Source organism: Piliocolobus tephrosceles, chromosome 10 (genome assembly GCF_002776525.5).
Source record: "Piliocolobus tephrosceles isolate RC106 chromosome 10, ASM277652v3, whole genome shotgun sequence".
Classification (NCBI taxonomy): Eukaryota; Metazoa; Chordata; class Mammalia; order Primates; family Cercopithecidae; genus Piliocolobus; species Piliocolobus tephrosceles.
Genome location: NC_045443.1, coordinates 122,158,095 through 122,179,730, shown reverse-complemented (window position 1 = coordinate 122,179,730; position 21,636 = coordinate 122,158,095). Strand labels below are relative to the sequence as shown.

General features: G+C 57.4%; 1 protein-coding gene across 26 annotated transcripts in view; it reads left to right on the top strand.

The window, feature by feature from the left end:
• NCOR2 (nuclear receptor corepressor 2) overlaps window positions 1-14,404 on the top strand; it is a 240,904-nt gene extending 226,500 nt beyond the window's left edge. For 14 of the 26 annotated variants that reach the window (XM_026457393.1, XM_026457404.1, XM_026457401.1 and 11 more), the window contains 10 exons: window positions 1,914-2,455; window positions 3,443-3,592; window positions 3,795-3,940; window positions 4,434-4,627; window positions 5,562-5,711; window positions 6,376-6,524; window positions 7,973-8,026; window positions 11,232-11,456; window positions 12,514-12,693; window positions 13,240-14,404. In XM_026457393.1, the coding sequence (XP_026313178.1) occupies window positions 1,914-2,455; window positions 3,443-3,592; window positions 3,795-3,940; window positions 4,434-4,627; window positions 5,562-5,711; window positions 6,376-6,524; window positions 7,973-8,026; window positions 11,232-11,456; window positions 12,514-12,693; window positions 13,240-13,421 (1,972 nt within the window). In that variant the 3' untranslated portion in view covers window positions 13,422-14,404. The remainder of the gene's footprint in view (window positions 1-1,913; window positions 2,456-3,442; window positions 3,593-3,794; window positions 3,941-4,433; window positions 4,628-5,561; window positions 5,712-6,375; window positions 6,525-7,972; window positions 8,027-11,231; window positions 11,457-12,513; window positions 12,694-13,239) is intronic. The other 12 variants (XM_026457416.1, XM_026457406.1, XM_026457409.1 and 9 more) reach the window with 10 other exon arrangements.
• Window positions 14,405-21,636: the final 7,232 nt, after the last annotated feature.

Genomic DNA, 21,636 nt, shown 5'->3' with positions numbered 1-21,636 from the left:
GTGGGTGGTTGGATGAGGGAGGTAGGTGGGTGGGTGAGAGTATAGATAGCTGGATTAGCTGGGTGGGTGGATGGATGGGTGGATGGTTGGATGAGTAATTGGGGGCATGAGTGGTTGGAGGCTCAGGTGGATGGATGATGGGTTGGGCGGTGGGATGAGTAGGTGGGATGAGTATTCTATTTGAAAATAGGATCTGTGGAGAGGGAGAGACTGAATGGGGGCTGTGAGGAAAGACTTTCCTGGTCCCCCACATTTAGCAAGGCCAGCAAGGAAAAGAGGTGTCCCTCTTGCCTGGACAAAGTCCCAAGTTTCTCTGAGATGGGAGAGGCCCCTGAGTGCCCTCTGGTGACACACACTCCAGAGACTGTGGTCAGAGCTGCTTCACCAGTGGAGTGGGGTCGCTCCTTAACACCCTTCCCTGCCCAGGACTTTTGTTTGTTTGTTTGTTTGTTTTTGTTTTTGAGATGGAGTTGTACTCCGTCGCCCAGGCTGGAGTGCAGTGGTATGATCTCTGCTCACTGCAACCTCCGCCTCCCGAGTTCAAGCGATTGTCCTGCCTCAGCCTCCCAAGTAGCCGGGATTACAGGCACCAGCCACCATGCCCAGCTAATTTTTTTTTTTTTTTTTTGAGACGGAGTCTCGCTCTATCGCCCAGGCTGGAGTGCAGTGGCCGGATCTCAGCTCACTGCAAACTCCGCCTCCCAGGTTTACACCGTTCTCCTGCCTCAGCCTCCTGAGTAGCTGGGTCTACAGGCGCCTGCCACCTCGCCTGGCTAGTTTTTTGTATTTTTTAGTAGAAATGCAGTTTCACTATGTTGGCCAGACTGGTCTCAAACTCCTGACCTCAAGTGATCTGCCTGCCTCAGCCTCCCAGAGTGCCGGGATTACAGGCGTGACCCACTGCACCCAGCGTCCAGGACCTATTTAGAGGCAACTTACTTCTCCAAAATGAATTTTCATTCAAAAAGTACCCATGCCCCAACTTCCGCTTGGGTGGCTGAAGTCATACCCCCCCAATCATGATTCCAATGAAAATGAAAAATGCTATCATTTCCCAAAAGCAGTGGTGACTTTGTCACCCCTGACTCAGAGACCCAGCAGGTGCATGAAGCACTAACCCCCGGCTGTGGAGAGCAGGGTTCTGCACACAGGCTCTGTGGGATGCACCTGCCCACTGCCCGCTCATGAATGAGGCCCTGGGAGTTAGAGTTAGCGAGAGATGGGGGCGCCCCCCCATGGAAACACAGGGCTCCAGGAAGGCCGCGTGGGTGGAGCAGCTGGCTCCTGTTCCAGCCCCAGCCCTGTGCAGGGGCAGCTGTGCCCCAGCTTCTCACTCACAGAGCTGGGAGCAGTAGCTTTCCCTGTTCTCAGCATCCACCCTGGCTGCCCCCCGGGGTCCTTGCCCTTGCTCTCCTGCTCCTCACGTGGCTTTTTTAGCTCCTCCGGTATCCTGAGCAGGCCCAGCTCCCTCATGTGCCCCCTCCCTGGAGACCTCCTAGCCTTGCCTCAGCTTCCTTGCCCTTCTCTCCTGGCACCTCACTGACTGCTTCCACACAGTTACCAGGCTCTGAGGGCTTGGGATGTCTGTTAACGTGTTCACTGTCTTTTGAATTAGATGGTAAGATGCTTGCATCCATTTTATGACCGCTGTATTCACAGTGTCTAGAACAGTGCCTGGCACCTAGTAGCTGCTTAATCAGAAGTTTTGGAATGATGCAAGGAGTGAATGAATGAATGAGTGGGAGAGGTCAAACCATACCACATAGAGTCTGGCAGGTTACAGTCAGGAAGGCAGGTTCACCCTGGGAGCAGCAGGGAATGTGGATTTATTCCAGGGCAATGGGGACTCACCCAGGGTGGTGAAGGAAGGGGCAGCTCCCATGACTGCCTGACTGTCTTCTTTCTTCCCCCAGGTCCACCTCCACCTCCTCACCCGTTCGCCCGGCTGCCACATTCCCACCCGCCACCCATTGCCCACTGGGCGGCACCCTCGATGGGGTCTACCCTACCCTCATGGAGCCCGTCTTGCTGCCCAAGGAGGCTCCCCGGGTCGCCCGGCCAGAGCGGCCCCGAGCAGACACCGGCCATGCCTTCCTCGCCAAGCCCCCAGCCCGCTCCGGGCTGGAGCCCGCCTCCTCCCCCAGCAAGGGCTCGGAGCCCCGGCCCCTAGCACCCCCCGTCTCTGGCCACGCCACCATCGCCCGCACCCCTGCGAAGAACCTCGCACCCCATCACGCCAGCCCGGACCCGCCGGCGCCGCCCGCCTCGGCCTCGGACCCGCACCGGGAAAAGACTCAAAGTAAACCCTTTTCCATCCAGGAACTGGAACTCCGTTCTCTGGGTAAGACCACCCTGACAGCGGCTACCTTCATAGACGCGATTATCATGCGTCAAATTGCTCACGATAAAGGGGCGCGAGAAGGAGGTGTGCTGGCCAACGGCTCCCCTCGCGATGGTAAGACTTCCGGCCCGCACCCACCCCGTCTCGTGGTCCAAAGATATTTTCAGATCTCTGCTTTTTACTTTGGCCCCCGTTTTTTTCGTTGTTGGTTTCGGTATTTTGTTTTGAAGCCCGTCCGTCCTCGCCGGTTTGCACGTGCTGACGACTACTCCGGCCACGCCCGCCCCTCTGGTTTGGGGGCGCTCATCATTTGCGCACATCATTTTACCATGGTTTTTTTTTTTTTTTTTTGGATTTTTGCTTTTTTTTTCCTTTAATGAATGGATCTGTGATTCTGACTTCGACTGCGCCCCCATCTCCCACTTTGCGCCTGTGTCTGGGGAGCAGGGATGGGGCTGCGGGGGGACTCGGGCCTATGCCCCCATCTGCCGGCTGCCTGGATGCAGTTGGACTAGGGGGAAGTGGAGGCAGGCGGTGCAGGGAGAAGCTGAGGCGGGGCGGGGGCCTGCACTGTCGAGGAGGAGCTGGGCCCAGCTCTTGCATCCTGCCCTGTCCCCCGCCCATGTACCCCAGAAAAGGGGAAGCCCCCTGCATCTGGCCCCCTGCCTTGGCCCTAGTTCATGGCTCCTCTCTGTTGGACTGGAATGGCCAAGGCTATATAGCCCAGGCGGGGCCCGGGGACCCAGGGTCACTCCCAGCCACACCCCTACTTCTCACTCTGCCCCACACACTCCTTCCCCCAGAGACCCACACTGCCCCTGTCCCGCCTCCACCACCTGAGCCCATCTCTGTCCCTTCTGGCCTCATCTCTCTCTGTGGCTCCATCTCCCTCTGTCTCTGTCTCTCTCTCCACCTCTCCCTTGGCCTCCCTCTCTCTCCCCAACACCCCTCTCTGCCTTACTCTCTTTGGGTGCCCAAACCCCATCCCTAGCTTGCGTTCCCTTGACCCCACGGGGATCCAGCCAGCTGGGAGGGCAGCCCTGCCCCTCGGACCCCGAGCCCCTGGGCCTGGTGCCTGACTCTGTACCCCGCCTGCCCTAGGTTACCATGGCAGCAGCTACAGCCCTGAAGGGGTGGAGCCCGTCAGCCCTGTGAGCTCGCCCAGCCTGACACACGACAAGGGGCTCCCCAAGCACCTGGAAGAGCTGGACAAGAGCCACCTGGAGGGGGAGCTGCGGCCCAAGCAGCCAGGTATGCCCCGCCCAGTACCCAGGCCCCCGAAGCCCTGCACAATGAGGACCCTCACGGCCCCATCATGCAAATGGGAAAACAGAGGTGCCTAAAGACCAAGGAATCGGCTGGGTCATGAGGCTCAAAGGCACGGGGCTGGGATTTGGGCCCAGCAGTCCTGGGGCCAGCAGACACCGCCTGACCAGCTCTGCTCTGCCTGCAGGCCCCGTGAAGCTCGGCGGGGAGGCCACCCACCTCCCACACCTGCGGCCGCTGCCCGAGAGCCAGCCCTCGTCCAGCCCGCTGCTCCAGACTGCCCCGGGGGTCAAAGGTCACCAGCGGGTGGTCACTCTGGCCCAGCACATCAGTGTAACTACGCGTTCTCTGCCACACCTTGTCATCTTTGCCCCTGGGGGCACCAGGCCTGGAGAGGGGATGGGGAACACCACAGCCCCTCTGTCCTGGCGGGGTGGCTGGGAGATCCAGGGCGTGGGTGAGGGTGAGATCCCAGAGCCCCGAGCACCCATACCATCACCACCCCCTCATCCATGGGTGGAGCCTGCGATGCGAGCCAACAGCATCCTCACGGGCAATGAAGCCCTCCTGGTGGCCCGGGTTTCTCAGTGTCATGGGCTGGTCATATCAGCCATCTGCCAACTACCAGCTTGGGACCACTGACCATAGCCCGACTCCCATGCACCCGGGGACGCGGAGGCCCAGAGGGTGGCGGGCAGGTCCACAGTCGCCCAGGAAGCTGGCCCCAGCCAGGATTCTTCCCCAAGCTCCATGTAGCCCCTCCCCACCCCCAGAAGGTTCTGGCAGGAGGGTGCTGCCTGACCCTGGGCCCCCCACTTGCCTGCAGGAGGTCATCACACAGGACTACACACGGCACCACCCACAGCAGCTCAGCGCACCCCTGCCCGCCCCCCTGTACTCCTTCCCTGGGGCCAGCTGCCCCGTCCTGGACCTCCGCCGCCCACCCAGTGACCTCTACCTCCCGCCCCCGGACCATGGTGCCCCGGCCCGTGGCTCCCCCAACAGCGAAGGGGGCAAGAGGTGAGCGAGGGGTGGGGGTGCCTCTTGCTGGGCAGCCGGTGGGAGGCCTTCGTCAGCTGCCTGCCTCAGAGCTGGGTCTGAGCTCAGCTGCATACGAGGCCCGCCTGGTGCCATTGCACAGGCAAGAAATGGAAGCTCCGGGAGATGGGGAAGTCACAGAGCGGATACATAACAAATAATAGCCGATAAAAGTACACACTGTGCTCAGTGGGTTCCAGGCACTCAATGTGTACCCTTTACACACAGCCCCCAGGAGACACAGGCAGCATTCTCCCCATTTCACAGATGAAGAAACTAAGGCCTGGAGACGTGAATTCACTTGCCCACAGGGACACAGTCAGTAGGTGACAGAGGGGGTTTGATCCAGGGCTGTATGATTACAGAGCAGCCTCCTCACACACACACACACACACACACGCACACCTGCCAGTGCACACACATGCACATGCTCACGCACACTCCCACCCTTGTGAACCCTGGGGCCTCTGGGGGTCCAAAGAGGAAGAGAGGGGAGGGCCCTGAGCGCCAGGGTGAAGGAGGCATTTTGGTGGGGGCAGGGGGTAATGTGTTTGTGAGGACAGATATGGCAAGACAGCAGGACATCTTTGGGGGACAGTGGTGTAGCTGGCACTGGGGTACAACCAAAATTCAGAGCAGGGGTCAGTAAACTATGGCCCATGGGCCACATCTAGCCTGAGCCCTGTTTTTGTACAATTCATGAACTAAAACGATGATTTTACATTTTTAAAGAGTTGTTTTAAAAAATAAAAATAATAACAATACGTGCCAGAGATTACTTGTGGTCGAAAATACCTAAAACGTTTCTGATTTGGCCAGGTACAGGAAAGTGTGCGGGGCCCTGGTTTAGAGTGGAAGAGTGCGTCCCCTCAGGAGGGAGACCTCTGACCATATCTGGGGCCTTTTCTCCCTCCAGGTCTCCAGAGCCAAGCAAGACGTCGGTCTTGGGTGGTGGTGAGGACGGTATTGAACCTGTGTCCCCACCGGAGGGCATGACGGAGCCAGGGCACTCCCGGAGTGCTGTGTACCCGCTGCTGTACCGGGATGGGGAGCAGACAGAGCCCAGGTACTTCTGTGGGCACATGGACTGCCCCTGAGATGCTCTGGTATCAGCTCCTTGCCCATCCTTGGCCCCAGTCCACCGTGGTGCTGTGTGGAAAGTGACAAGGGCACAGGGCTCAGCTGGGTGACCTTGAGCCTGCTAAGGAAGTTTCACCAACTTGGGGGTGTAATACATGCCCACCCTCCCTGGGGAGACCTCAGTGGTAGCTTTCCGTGCCTTGGGCTGGGATCTCAGCTGGTCCAGGCCCCTGTTGCCGGCCCCTGTTGAACCTCTAAGAAATAATGAGCTAGGTGTGCTGGGCCAGACTGGGCGCAATGGGTGAGGTGGGGCCTGAGAAGGAAGCTGGGGCCGCTGGCCTTGGGGAAGGGCATGATCGGAACCCCGTTTCAATCCTTGGGGCTCTCTTGAGAGGGTCAGGCTGGAGCAAGTGGTCAGAGGCAGCCCACCACACAGCCAGGCGTCTCCCAAGACACCCCTAGCCCCAGGATGGGTGAACCAAAGGAGATTTCAGGAGCCGTGATCTTCTACCAGGCAGGGGATGCAGGCGTGGGGATGGGTGAAGCTTGCTTCCAAATGTCTAAGGCATCTCAGATGGTGAGTTCCCTGTCATCAAAGGCATGCAAGCTCAGCACCAAGTGAACTGATGTGAGGTGTCTGATCCTCACAGCAGGATGGGCTCCAAGTCTCCAGGCAACACCAGCCAGCCGCCAGCCTTCTTCAGCAAGCTGACCGAGAGCAACTCCGCCATGGTCAAGTCCAAGAAGCAAGAGATCAACAAGAAGCTCAACACCCACAACCGGAATGAGCCTGAATACAGTAAGGGTCCTGCAGGCTCCCGGGGAAGCATGGGGCCACGGGTGGGGGCGTGGCCTGCCTGGGTCGCTGGAGCCACCCAGTAGCAGAAACCCATGGTGCACCTTTGAAAACTAAGTAGCCCTGCTGACCGCCTTCCCCCAGGCCCTTAGCCTCACATTTGGAGAGCCCTAGGGTAGTTTCTTGATTTGCTGGGCTTTCCGTAGGAGCTTACTGGCCCAGAAGAATAGCACCCAGCACACAGCAGGTGTCCAGTGAATACCTGCATGAATACTGGGACCAGGGGTTGGGTCCCTCCCACATGAGGGCTGGGCGCCTCCCACACTCAGCTCCTGTGTGGCTTTGCACCCATTGACGTGGTTTCTGGGTATGAATGTCCCACTCCGCTTCCCAGTGCCTAGCACAGGGCCTGGCACTTAGCAGATCCACCAGAGAATATGTGAGTGGGTGGGCAAATAAAGAATCTGTCACAGTCCCTGACCCCAAGAAGCCTCATCTGCCAGGGGAGTTGGGCAAATCACAGATGCTCTTCCCTTCCTGGGGCTGGAGGAGAAACCTTGCAGATAGTCACTGGCTTGCCGGGCATGGTGGCTCATGCCTATAGGCCCAGCACTTCGGGAGGATGAGGCAGGAGGATTGCTTGAAGCCCGCAGTTCAAGACTAGTCTGTGCAACATAGCAAGACCCCATCTCTATAAAAAAATTTAAAAACCAGGCACACACCTATAGTCCCAGCCACTGGGGAGGCTGAGATGGGAGGATTGCTTGAGCCTGGGAGGTCAAGGCTGCAGCGAGCTATGATCACACCACTGCACTCCAGCCTGGGCAACAGAGCAAGAAGTTGTCTCAAGAAAAAAAAAAAAAAAATCTCTGACCCAGGCTGGTAACTCCAGGGCCTTGTAAGTGTGGTCCAGGGAACCGTAGCATCAGCATCCCCAGGGTACGCTGACATCCCCAGGGTACTGGTTAGAAATGCAGGCCCTTGGCTGGGCGTGGTGGCTCACTCCTGTAATCCCAGCACTTTGAGAGATCGAGGCAGGTGGATCATCTGAGGTCAGGAGTTCGAGACCAGCCTGACCAACATGGTGAAACCCTGTCTCTACTAAAAATACAAAAATTAGCCAGGTGTGGTGGTGGGTGTCTGTAACACCAGCTTATCAGGAGGCTGAGGCAGGAGAATCACTTGAACCTGGGAGGCGGAGGTTGTGGTGAGCCAAGATTGCACCACTGCACTCCAGCCTCGGTGACAGAGCGAGACTCTATCTCAAAAAAAAAAAAAAAAAGAAAGAAATGCAGACCCTTGGCCCTGTCCCAGGCCTGCTGCATCAGAACCTGCGATGAACAAGATTCCCCAGGTGATGCCGGCACACCTGGCCTGGACCACACAGGACTGGTAGGGCAGGTGATTCCCAGAGACCTGGGGGCCTCACCCATTCTGTCACCCGCTTCCAGATATCGGCCAGCCTGGGACGGAGATCTTCAATATGCCCGCCATCACCGGAACAGGTAACCCATCCAGCCCTTGCCATATGGCCGCCCAGGTCCCCGGCGCTCTCTCCCCACCCCTGCTCCAGCTGTCATTAAGGGACGAGGAGCCTTCGCTAGTCCAAGTGCACCCCCTCATTCTGGGATGAACTAACCGCACAGCAGGATTCAGTCACACAACAGGCAGGCGAGGCTTGTTCCCCTTGTAGAAAGGGCCCTCGCTGTGCAGGGAGTCTCTGGAGTTAGGATCCTCTCGGGTGGTGAGTAAGTATCAGCTGCATCCTCACCAGCTGGAGACTCACCTTGCTTCTTCACCAGTCTCAGCTGGAGATGTGCGTGTCTGGACAAGGAGTGGGCCTGAGCTCAGAGCACAAGCCTCCGAGTTCACCCGGGCATTTGTTACAGCCAGAGCTTCATTCCTTAATTCCAGCCAGGGAACTGGGAGGCCTTACTTTTTTTTTCAAGTTCAAATGCAGGTGTGTGGCAGAGATAGGTATAAAACTGACATGCACTTTTAAGCTGAAACTTAAGACTTCTATGATCTTTTGGACTTAGGGGTCCCTTAGGGTTGGAGCCCCATCCTCTAGGAGGGCCCCATTGTGTATTTCCTTGGTGGTGAGTCTGCGGTGTGGCCTCCGGGGGCCACTCCGCATGGGCAGGCCTGGCGCAGTGGGGCTGAGGCAGTTTCGGGGTCAGCTGCCTCTTTGTGGGTGCCTGGTTATCCTCTGGTCCTTTGGTGGAAGCTGAGGCCGGGATGGAGGTCTGAGAGGTTTGCTGATCTTCCCCAGGGGACATTCCCGGGCCTTGAGCCCTGGGAATGGTGAGCAAAGGATAGTCATTCAGATAGTATCAGGAGTCATCAAGTCCTCTAAATGGGAGTCCCAACTAGGACACCTCCACCCGCCCAGTGACTAGACACCAGGGGCTTTGCCAAGCCTCAGGCAATGGGAAGAAGACAATTTGGTCGAAACAACAAGAAGGTTAGAAATGAATGTTCCTGGGATGTTCTAAATCTTGAAGTAGGTGCTAGACACGCAGGTATATCTGTATGTACAAATTCATGGCATGGTACAATGAAGATTTATGCTAACACTTGTATATAAATGCTTTGTATTTATTTTTTTAAGACACGGTCTTTCTCTGTCACCCAGGCCAGAGTGCAGTGTTGTGATCATGGCTCACTGCAGCCTCTGCCTCCCAGGCTTAGATGATCCTCCTATCTCAGCCTCCTGAGCAGCTGGGACTACAGGCACACGCCACTGCACCCAAATACTTTTTTAACTTTTTTGTAGAGACGGGCTCTCGATCTGTTACCCAGGCTAGTCTTGAACTCCTGTCCTCAAGCTGAGGATCCTCCCACTTCAACTGAATTGTTTTTTTGTTTTTTTTTTTTTTTTTAAAACAGAGTCTTGCTCTGTTACCCAGGCTGGAGTGCAGTGGTGCAATCTCAGCTCACTGCAGCCTCTGCCTCCCAGGTTCAAGCAATTCTTCCACCTCAGCCTCCCAAGTAGCAGGATTACAGACACCCGCCACTACACCTGGCTAATTTTTGTATTTTTAGTAGAGACGGAGTTTCATCATGTTGGCCAGACTGATCCCGAACTCCTGACGTCAGATGACCCACGTACACTGGCCTCCCAAAGTGCTAGGATTACAGGCGTGAGCAGCCGCACCCGGCCTGATTTTTTCTTTTTATGCAGTTTTCATCCACAAGAAGAAATTTTCCAGGCGCCAGTCTTTGCCACTCAGCCTGTGTCAGACTTCGCCTTTATAAATGGAGATTGTTAAGCCTGGAGCCAGCTCCGTCAGGTCATGGACTCGTGGCCTTGGGTAGAAGACCTGGTCGCGCTGCTGTGATTTCAGCACTCACCCCTGTTGGAAATGTTACTTTTTCTTCATGCACATGGCTGTTTTTTTAAAGTGCTGCAGAAATGTGGCCAAGACAGCAGAAGAGGTGTGAGCATCCCTGGCTACAAACGCATTTGAAACCAAAAGGGAAAAGAAAACGCAGGCAGCCAGCAGTTGCTACAGAAACGTGATTTTCAAAGCATCTGCGTCACCTGCAACCTCATGGAAGCCTCAGTTTAGTTTACAAAGGAGCAGGTGGTCAGAAAGACGATCTGACCACTTTGTATTCATAAAATTCATTCAGAGCAGAAGTTTAAAACTCCGTGAACCTCCTGCCCCGTGGTAGGCAGCGTGGGATGGGGGTTCACTGGGGGCTTTGGAAAGCAAAGTCTGGTTTGGATTCACAAAAATTCTGAAAAGACAGCACCCATAGGGGGTTTGTAAAGGTCCCCCACCTCCACATGGTTCACAAGAAAGAAAGAAGGGAAAGGAAATCTGGTTCACAGAAAAGGAGGTTTCCCACAATTGTCAGGGGATGTTCTGGAAGCATCCTCTTGGGACCGGTTTGTTGATTCGACCACTTTGTCCTTGGGACTGGGTGGCTGGGCCAGCTGGGACCGGACCAGGGCTGGTCCCGTGATTGTGTCTACCTCTGCCCTGTCCCCTGCACGCACCGTAACTGCATGGCTACAACCCCGCCCTCAGCATCCGTCTCTGCACCTCTTTCTCCTCGTGGCTCCTGGGTGGGGAGAGGCGGAGGGAGGAGAGTAGGCTGAGCTTGCGGGGGAGGCAGGGGCTGCACATCCCAGGTCACACAGGTGGAGGTGGGGCAGTGGGAGGACCATCTGGTCACCTTCTCTCTCTCAGTTCCTTCCCCAGCCCCCCGCCAGCCCCCAGCTCTGGCTTGACCCAATTTTCTAGCAGCCTGTTCCCCAAACAGGGCAGCCCTCCCATCTCCCACCCTCTCCATTAAGGCCACTTGGGATTATGAAAAAAAAAAAAAAAAAAAACAGCCCAGCTAGGATTGGAGGTGCAGACAGGGCTTGTGATTTCCCAGAGGACAGAACAGGAATGAGGATAGGGGCTGGCGGGGGCATCTGACCTCCCCCACCCCACCTCCCTGGCAGTGCCCAAGAGCTTCCGGGGCCCCAGGTAGAAGGAACCAGCCTCTCCCCTTTTATCACCACCCAGCAGGAAAAAAAGGGTGGGGAGGGATAGGGAAATAAATATGTTGCTTTGCCAAAATGTGCTCACTGTGTATTTCTCTCTCCTCCTCCTCCTCCCCCTCCCCTCTCTCTCCCTTCTCTCTCTGTCGTCCCTCTGGCTCCCCCTCCCCGGCCCCCATGTGTCTGTCTGTCTGTCTGTCTCTCTCTCCCAGGCCTTATGACCTATAGAAGCCAGGCGGTGCAGGAGCATGCCAGCACCAACATGGGGCTGGAAGCCATAATTAGAAAGGCACTCATGGGTAAATATGACCAGTGGGAAGAGTCCCCGCCGCTCAGCGCCAATGCTTTTAACCCTCTGAATGCCAGTGCCAGCCTGCCCGCTGCTATGCCCATAACCGCTGCTGACGGACGGAGTGACCACACACTCACCTCGCCAGGTCTGCAGGCCACCTCCACCCCGCCCCCGTCTGTCCCCACCCCCGGTGTGATTAATCCTCGCTCCTCCGCGCTCCTCTGACAACCCCTTCCTCAAGCTTTGGAGCTTGTGACTTTATTTTTGTGCGTGTTTGACCTTGTTCTGGAGTTTGCTAATCTGAAGCTGGGCTGACACCCCCCAAGTGTCTGCACCCTCTGCCCCCCGCCCAGCCCCGGCCCTCCTGACCACTAGGCCCGAAGTGCTGCCGCCTCCCTCGGACACTCACACTGCCGTCTGCCCCCTAGTCCTGCTGCCTTCCTCCCTGCAGGGAACCAGCCTCCTGGCCCGTCTGTCTCCCTGGGGGAGACCAGGCTGGAGTGAAGGCCCACCCACACTGCGTGGACAGGGAGATGGCAGCCAGGCCTGTGCCCAGCATCTGCCAGGCCCACTGTGTGTCCACAGCTGCCCCTTAGCCTGGTGGGGAGGAGCCCAGGGTCTGTGTCAGCCCCGGGAGTCAGGGAGCCTTAGGGGTCGGCCCCCCATCTGCCTGGGTCCCCGTCAATACCCTCTGTATCGGAGCGGGGAGCTGAGGGGAGAGTTGCAGTTGTCCAACCTGGACACTGAAGCCCCAAGAAGCTTCTGGAGTCTCCCTGGGGGTCAGGCCTGGCCTCAGGGGTCCTGACTTCTCTGCACAGGGCCTGGAGCTTGCCTAGCCTTAAGGCATGGTCCTGGGGCCACGCTCAGAGTCAAACCGGAAGCCCAGGCTTCATGGTTAGGGTTCCAGCCCCTGGGGCTGGGGTCGCTGCAGGACAGCCCAGGGGGCTATTGCAAATAGCAGATAGTTTAGCCACCTCCCCCCACCCTGCAGAAACTGATCTCCACCCTCCAGGCTCATGGCTGGCCATCTGGTCAACCCTGGCTTCCCAGCTGGGGTGGGCAGCAGGGAGGAGGGGTTTACATCGCTGCTCTCCCTCTTTGGAGGGCCCATGGCAGGACCTCACCCCGCCCCTGTGGCCCCACCACAGTGTCAGTGCTGTCTTCACTGCCCAACAGCCCCTTCCCATCTTGTCCCCCTGCAGGCGGCGGCGGGAAGGCCAAGGTCTCTGGCAGACCCAGCAGCCGAAAAGCCAAGTCCCCGGCCCCGGGCCTGGCGTCCGGGGACCGGCCACCCTCCGTCTCCTCAGTGCACTCAGAGGGAGACTGCAACCGCCGGACGCCGCTCACCAACCGTGTGTGGGAGGACCGGCCCTCGTCAGCAGGTGGGCACCAGGTGGGGACAGGGCACTGAATGCCGAACGCCTGCTGCGTGCAGAGCTCAGACACAGGCCTGTTCTGTGGAAATGCCGTCCAGGGGCCTGGGCAGCTGAGCCTGGCTCACGAACAGTCAGGATGCTTCCTCCAGGGGCACCAGAGGAAAAGGGTGTGGCTGGGGTCAGATCACATGGGCCTGGTGGGCCACACAGGGGAGCCTGGACTTCCTTTGATGGGTAGTGAGGAGCCATGGAGGGCTTTCGGAAAGGAAATGCTGATCTAACAGGGTCAGAAGGCGCCTGGGAGAACAGACCAGAGGGATGGTGAAGAGGCTACTATAGTCCAGGCAAAAGACAGCAGGGTGTGAACGGGGATGGAAGTGGAACCGGTGAAGAGAGGCAGATGGTTCTGAGAGCTGTTCGCAATTAGAAAGGGCTGGGAGGGCTGTTGGACAGAACCGCTAAGGCCTTTGTTCCCAGTGTGGTGGGCAGGCCGCTGGCAGGGCCTGCCGGGCTCACAGAGGCCTCCTGGGCATCTTTTGCTTCTTCCCACAGGTTCCACGCCATTCCCCTACAATCCCCTGATCATGCGGCTGCAGGCGGGTGTCATGGCTTCCCCACCCCCACCGGGCCTCCCCGCGGGCAGCGGGCCCCTCGCTGGCCCCCACCACGCCTGGGACGAGGAGCCCAAGCCACTGCTCTGCTCGCAGTACGAGACACTGTCCGACAGCGAGTGACTCAGAACGGGGGAGGGGGGCAGTGTCGGGTCCCAGCGAGCCACAGGAACAGCCCGGCAGGAGCAGGGCGGGTGCCGACTCCCCCTACCGAGGAAGGAGCCCCTGAGTACGCCTGCGCCTCCATCCATCCGTCCGTCCAGAGCCGGCATCCTTGCCTGTCTAAAGCCTTAACTAAGACTCCCGCCCCGGGCTGGCCCTGTGCAGACCTTACTCAGGGGATGTTTACCTGGTGCTCGGGAAGGGAGGGGAAGGGGCCGGGGAGGGGGCACGGCAGGCGTGTGGCAGCCACACGCAGGCGGCCGGGGCGGCCAGGGACCCAAAGCAGGACGACCACGCACCTCCACGCCACTGCCTCCCCCAAATGCATTTGGAACCAAAGTCTAAACTGAGCTCGCAGCCCCCGCGCCCTCCCTCCGCCTCCCATCCCGCTTAGCGCTCTGGACAGACGGACGCAGGCCCTGTCCAGCCCCCAGTGCGCTCGTTCCGGTCCCCACAGGCTGCCCCAGCCAACGAGATTGCTGGAAACCAAGTTAGGCCAGGTGGGCGGACAAAAGGGCCAGGTGCGGCCTGGGGCGAACGGATGCTCCGAGGACTGGACTGTTTTTTTCACACATCGTTGCCGCAGCGGTGGGAAGGAAAGGCAGATGTAAATGATGTATTGGTTTACAGGGTATATTTTTGATACCTTCAATGAATTAATTCAGATGTTTTACGCAAGGAAGGACTTACCCAGTATTACTGCTGCTGTGCTTTTGATCTCTGCTTACCGTTCAAGAGGCGTGTGCAGGCCGACAGTCGGTGACCCCATCACTCGCAGGACCAAGGGGGCGGGGACTGCTGGCTCACGCCCCGCTGTGTCCTCCCTCCCTCCCTTCCTTGGGCAGAAGGAATTCGATGCGTATTCTGTGGCCGCCATCTGCACAGGGTGGTGGTATTCTGTCATTTACACACGTCGTTCTAATTAAAAAGCGAATTATACTCCAGTTACAAAGGTTTCTTCTCTGCCTCACACTGGGCAGCCAATAGGGCAGGCAGCTGGGGTTTAGAGGACAGTGGAAGTATACCCCTGAAGGGCTAAGGCCACATCCCTCTGAGGCACCAGGAAGTGGATCCTTTTGTGAGTTGAATATTTATACCCTTGGTAAGGACATCACCATGAGGGCATCAAATAGTCACATCTGTGGTGAAGGTATCGTGTTCACACCCATGTTGAGTGTCAGATGTTCACATGGGTTCACACGCATGTGTCAGGCATTCACACGGTGGTCAGGGTGTCGTTCACACATGGTGAGGGGGTGTCAGGTATTCACACCCATGTATCATGTATTCACACCATGCTGAGGGTGTCAAGTAGTCACACCCATGGTGTCAGATGTTCATATTCATGGCATTAGGTATTCATACCATGGTGAGGGTGTCAGATATTCACACCATGGTGTCGGGTGTTCACACCATGGTGAGGGTATCATGTTTACACTCATGGTGTCGGGTGTTCACACCATGGTGAGGGTGTCAGATGTTCACACTTATGGTGAGAGGATGCCAGGTAGTCACACTCATGTGTCAGGTATTCACACCATGGCGAGGGTGTCAAGTAGTCACACCCATGGTGAGGGTGTCAGATGTTCACACTCATGGCAAGAGTATCAAATATACACAAGGTGAGGGTGTTGGGTATTCACTCCCATAGTGAAGGTATCTAATATTCACACCTGTGGAGTCCAGAATGGCCATCACATCCTAAGTGGAGTCTTTTAATGTCATCCCTGCCCACGGAGATCATGATGGGGATGTCCCGGTGTGATTTGAATACAGGCAGGGGAGAGAGCAGCCCCTGCCAGCTCGTTCAGTTGCCTCTTGAGTTCATTTGTACCACATCTTGGGTGTGCCCTGTCTTGTGCCTGCAGCATCCCTTCTGGAGCAGAGTGGAACGTGGGAATGGCCACAGTTCTTTGCTATTGACCCGGTCACCCTTGGCCTTGTCCCTCAGTGCCAGTGACCTGGCCCTCCCCTTCATTTTCCTGCCCTTTCCCGATGCTGCCACAACAGCACGGCTGTCCCTCTACACCTCCCCAAAGCCTGACACCCCAGCTGGTGCCTGGTCCCGTGTGCAGTGTCAGTCCCCGGAGCCAGATGGGGTGGCTGAGCTGGAAGAGACTTCATTTGCCCACTGGCCCCCAGGTGTAGCTACAGGAGCCCTGGCATGGGGAGTGCACTGGGGCCCCCTGTGGAGCCACTGCCTGCTTCCCTAGAGGAAGGAAGCCCACCCTTGCCCTGCAGCTGCCCCTGCTGGTCCGGAGTGGCTTGAAGCCTCCCAGTAGGGCTTCCATCTGGACAGCCCCATCACAACCTCTTAGCCATTCTATGTCCCCAAGCCCATGGGGACAGCGCTGGCCTGAGTGCGGCCTCTGAGGCCTGCCCCCATCCTAGAGCAGAGGTCAGAGAACCTTTCCACTTGGCAGAGCCATGAGGTCAGCTCTGCCTCAATGGCATTCCTGGAGCCACTGTAGAGTGAAGACCCCCAGTTTGTGTCCCACTCCACCCAAGACCCACCAGACGTGTGGAGAGTTGGCAGCCAGGAAACGCCTGCCCTGCGAAAGCTGAGTCCTTCTGCTGGGTGGGTTCCTGCGATGGCGCCAGCTTCCCAGGCCCCTAAAACCTTTGGGAGTGCAAAGCGGGTGGGAGGTGGGCCCTCTGCCCCTCATGGGCACAAGATAACCTGCAAAGCAGGGCATTCTCTTTTTGCTCTTCCTTCAGAAGTACATCTGAGTCATGCTAAGCGTGGGGGTCCCAGGGTCCTGGAATTCTGCCTGTCCTCATCCCTCAGCCTTCAGGCCCAGGCAGTCTGGGGTGCTGACCTCAATTCACCCAGAAGCAGGCAGTCCCAAATCCTCAAAGAGGGCCGACCCTGGCCCAGCTACTGGCGAGCAGGGACAAAGAGGTGGTGCTGACACAGATGGGACCCAGCCTTGGGGACTCTGGTGGGGATTTGCCAGCAAGGATGGCTGAAGCTGGGAGTCCCTGGCCCTGTGCTGGGGTCTGAGCAGCCTCACATCCAGCACTGCAGATACCAGCCCCGCAGGACTGGGGGGCAATGGAGGGGAGAGCCACAGTCCACTAGAAGCAGAAATTGTCACCTCCTACCCCAACCTTCCCAGGGGACCAAAAGCCTCCAGGGCCCAGGCTTGCCCAGAGTCCTGCCTCCCCTGGAGTGGGGACCGGGGAGGAGGGGCATCCTCAGGGGCTCTGCCCAGCCTCACTGGCTCTCAGTGTCCCACCGTGATTACTGTGCCCAGGGTAAAAATAAGCTGAAGCCTTGGGTCTATGCAGGACCTGGATTCCAGCTTGGTGACTGCGATCTATGTGAACCTGGGGACGCTTCGGTGCCCTCTGGGCCTTGGTTTCTCACCTGTGCACCGGGCTCTAATAGCATCCCAACAGGGCTGAGCCTGGCACTGGGCTGTAGTTCTGAGGCCGGCAGGCAGATGGCAGTGTGGGGCCGGCAAAGAGCCCTGTCCCGGGCAGGCCTGCCCTCCACCCAGGGCACAGAGCGGCCCCCACCCGGAATCCAGGATGGGTTGGGTGTTGGTCATGCCAGCCGCCAGGGGTTGCCCACTCACACTGGTGAGGCCCAAGATCCCACAGCACCTTGTTCAGCCACCAGTGAGACCGGAGAGATGGGAGTGGACCACAGGGCTCAGCCCAGCCCCCATCTCTGTGCCTCTAAATTGGTACCACTCAGCACCATGGCATGTCTTCTCTGAGGACCAGGGACTCAGACCCAACCCAGGTGGTTGTTTGCAGGTGCATGGAAAGCTTGCAGCCTGCTGCCCTCCGAGGGTCCACTCCGTCTCCCAGCTACAGTCAGTTGGTTCTCAACCTTCAAAGAGGTCGTCCCACCTACCCCTAAAGAAAGAGGTCATCCACCTACCCCCCAAAGAGGTCATCCCACCTACCCCCCAAAGAAAGATGTCATCCCACCTACCCCCAAAAGAGACGTCATCCCCCCTACCCCCAAAAATGTCATCCCACATACCCCCAAAGAAACATATCATCCACCTACCCCAAAGAGGTCATCCCACTTACCCCCAAATATATCATCCCACCTACCCCCAAAGAAAGACGTCATCCCACCTACCCCCAAATATATCATCCCACCTACCCCCCAAAGAAAGACGTCATCCCACTTACCCCCAAAGACGTCATCCCACCCCCGTCTTGTGTGGCTTTTTCACTGCTCCATCTTTAAAATGAAGACTCATGCTATTCCCCTGACCCCTATCTCCCTGGAAAACCCCTATACACACTTCAGCACCCAGCTGGGGCGTTACTTCCTTGAAGAGCACACTGCCCTGGCCTATCTCCTCTCCCCTCTGCATCTCTGACAACAGTGCAATCCTTGTCTCAAATCCGACAGAACCCTTGAGGGGCAGAGCGCTTGTCTTTCCCCTCCTGACCCTGTCTTTGGCTGTGAACCTCCCTGGCAAGTGTGTTGTGAACTGACGCTGCAAGTGTCTAGTTCTCAGTAGAAAGCTAGAAAGAACTCCGTAAAGGACAGTTGGTGGCAAACGTCACCATGTCTTAGGATGTCGGGAAGTTGGTTAAATGCAGATTCCTGGGTCCACCTAGACAGTCTGATGCTCTAGGTCCAGGGTGGGGCCCAGGAATCTGTGTTTTCAACAAGCAGCCCAGGGGTTTCCGGTGGGAGTAGTTGGTGACCCTCACTATGATGGCAGGGGCGGTGCCCAAGATTGGAGCTAGGCCCTCACCTGGAACCTGGCTCCTTCGCTTCCATCTGATCAGGAGGTCTCCAGTAAGTGCACAAAAGTCTCTGTAGAAGGAGGCCTGGCCACCAGCCTGGAGAGCTGCTGCCCATAGGGCAGCAACGGACTGGTCCCGAAGACCCTGGGGTTGGCTCCGGACAAGCCTTCCTGGGATGACACAGATAAACGGGAGCAGTCCGGGTGGCTTCCTGGAGGAGGCAGGTCTAGGGAAAGGAATAGGCTGAGAGGAGAAAACCTGTGTGGCAATGGCTGGGAGGTGAGGCCCAGCCAGGGACCCTTGGGAGCCCACCACCATGGGCTGGACGTGAGTCCCTGTGGGGGCCCAGGAGTGTCTGGGCCGGTGAGCCGTTGCTTAATAAGGTAACTTGCCAGTTTTCTGAAATCGGGGCAGTTTTGTCTCGCAAGGGTGCTGATGGATTGTGAGGGAGAATTAGACCTGGGAGGCCAGTGTGGGACCAGGATAAGGGACTGGCACAGCGCAGAGGCCAGGACGCAGCCCCCTTGCCCTAGGGAGGGGGTCGGGGACCGGACACCATGGTGTGAGGGGCGGGGGCTCGGAGATCAGCACGATGCAAGGGCAGCGTGTCACGGCCAGCTACCTGGTCCTGGCCCTGTCGTTCGAACCCACCACACCTCAGTTTCCCTCGAATGGGGTGGTGATATTGCACTAGGGAGTGACTGCTTCCTAAAAGCTATTGGGTTTGTTTTTTTTTTTGGGGGGGGGGTTTTGTTTTGTTTGTTTGTTTTTACATAGCCGCTGTTTGCTCACCTGTTTGGGAATCAGATAGTGGCCAGAGGCAAGGGACAAATGCAGAGGTGGGGAGGGAGAAGCCGCAGGAGATCAGCAGCAGTGGCTCATTTGCAAATCTGGGGAGCTGGTGCTTGTGGAAGGGTTCTCTGGCCATTCTGTCCTTGAGAGGCTAAGGAGGGCCATCAAAGAAAATTCAGTTGTTGTTTACAGATTCTCTAGAAAGCCGAGAGGGCTCAGCAGTCTGCAGGCCACCAGCTGTCCTCACACGGGCACTTCCTCTGGAGGGAGGCCGGGGGCACACGCCTCCTTCGCAGGATCCTCCCCACCTCTTGCAGGGCCATCGTGAAGATGAAACAGATTAAATATACGACATGCTCCCGGCAGGGCCAGGCACAGTGTGGGTGCTGCACAGGCCCTGGTTCTTGTTCCCATTCTGGCAAGGAAGAGATGGGACCAGTGTCAAGTTCAATGGACTTGCGGGAAGGAGCACTGTTTGCAGTGCAAGGCAGGGGGCTGCCGAATCTGATTTTAGGTCTGGGAGGTAGAGACCTTTGTAGGGGCCAGCCCTACAGGGTCTGTGGGCCCATATCTAGTGTAACTCTTGTTATCTTATATATTTTATTACACTGGAACAGCTCGTGCCCTCGGTCTCTTGCCTCGGCACCTGGCTGGCTTGCCACCCACAGACCTTAGGCTCATTTTACGGATGCTTAGGGAAGTGAAGTGACCTCTTCCTTTTCCAGCAGTGGAGCCCATCCTGTGTCAGTTTCCCCTTCCCAGGGCCTAGTGAGTGACAGGTGCCCTTCTGAGGACATCACCAAGGTCTTGCATATGGCACATTGAATCTCGCACATCTGGTGTGCCTGGGCTGGGGGGAGATGGGGAAAGGCGCTATAGCTGGCAGCACCCGAAGGCTGGGCAGTTCAGGACAGCAGCCAGTCTCTGTTTCAGGGCCTAGGATCCAGACAGAACCGGTGTCTCTTTCTGCCCGTCTCCAGGTATGCTGGGTTCCCCTAGGACAGATGAGCTGCTTCAAGGGAAAAGCATGCATACTTGGGGCCTTAGAGCAGTTGCCCTTGTCCTCTCCTTCCACCCTGTGCCTGGCTGGGCTTCCCTAGGCCCCTACGTGACCAGCAGGCAGGCTGGGCCTCCAGCATCATTAGCAAAGGCAAAAACCATTCGCGTGGTAGAGCCACCGCAGGAGGTCCACCAACTGCAGGCTGTCAGAGGCAGGCGTGTTCTCCGGGTTCTCCAGGACATGGGCTGAGATGGAATTAGGAGGGTAAGAGGTTTTGCGGGGTAATGCCTGTGAAAGAGGAGTGAGGATGGGACGGGACAGGAAGAGTCTTGCAGGCCATGCAGACCTGACGGTCTCACCTGAGTCCACCTGGGCTCCAGAGCAAGACCAATCCCCGGAGAACCTCCACGTCTGTTGAATTCACTGGCACTGTAATTGAAAGTGTCAGAAAGCCTTATCCATTTTCCCTTCGAGATGGTGAGAGATCAAGGTTGTGACTGAAAATCAGGCTTGGGGAGTTGAATTTGCATGGATTAAGGAAGGTGCAAAGAATGCCACCCCCAGCAGCATCTGTAGGGAATCCCACGACTAACACAGGGCTCAGGTCTTGAGGCGCGCTTCTGTCCGTGTAGACCAGTGGAGACCTCAAGGTTCGTCCTCAGGTTGATGTGAACCAGTGTTGGAGTCAGCCTCTCTAGCTTCCATCCCCTCTTCCCTGTTAGGGGCCGTCCTCCATCAAAGCAGGCAGCCTATGGCTTAGAGTGTCAGGGATCTTGGGTTCAGATCCCGGCTCTGTCCCCTACCAGCTGTGTCCTACCAGCGTGGGCAAATGACTTAACCTCTCTGTGCCTTACTTTCTCCTCTGTGAAGTGGAGATGCAGTAGCCCCCGTGTCAGTGGCAGGGATGGCGTGGAACTTTTCATATGCAATGTTCCCTACAGAGCCTGGAATCCAGCGAGTGCACTGAATTGGCACGTATAGCATTCCCACTCGTGTTAGTTACCTTAACCACTGCCAGGCTGGGGTGTGGACCTCAAGAGGCCACCACCAGTCCTGACCATGGCACTCTTGTGACACATCCCCTTGGAGGACCTGTCCCCAGCAGTCTATGTGGCAAAAGACACTCCCTTATCCGCTGCCCCCACCAACTCCAGAACCTCGGAGCAAATTCTAGTCTGATTTTCCAGTCTGACTCGCTGAGGACATTGTCCTGTCTGCTGGGTGGCCCGACGCACTCACAATCTCCATGGAGCCCCAGGGGCCTCTCCAAGGGCGAGATGGAGAGAAACAGATTGTAAGGTGCGTCCCAGCCACCTGCTCTGCAGTGGCAGCCAGGGCTCTTCTCCAGGGGCACTGCGGGTTGAGGGGCTTGCCAGAGCTGAGGGCCGGGATATGGAGCTGAAGACATGCACGCCATCAAAAGTCCAGGTGCCCGGGCCCATCCAAGGAACTACCCCCCAGATCTGAGTCCCTAGGTAGGGCCCAGGCCTCTGCATTTATTAACTGGCTCTGGGGTGGAGCTGGTGTACCCTGAGGCTGTCTACAGGGGTGGGGGCTAAGTCCTTCTTTGTTCCTTTGATCAGGGCCGAGGCCGGCTCCTTAGGGCACAAGATCTGAGTGGGAAAAAAGTGATGGCCACACAGGAAAAGGGGCCTGGAGACC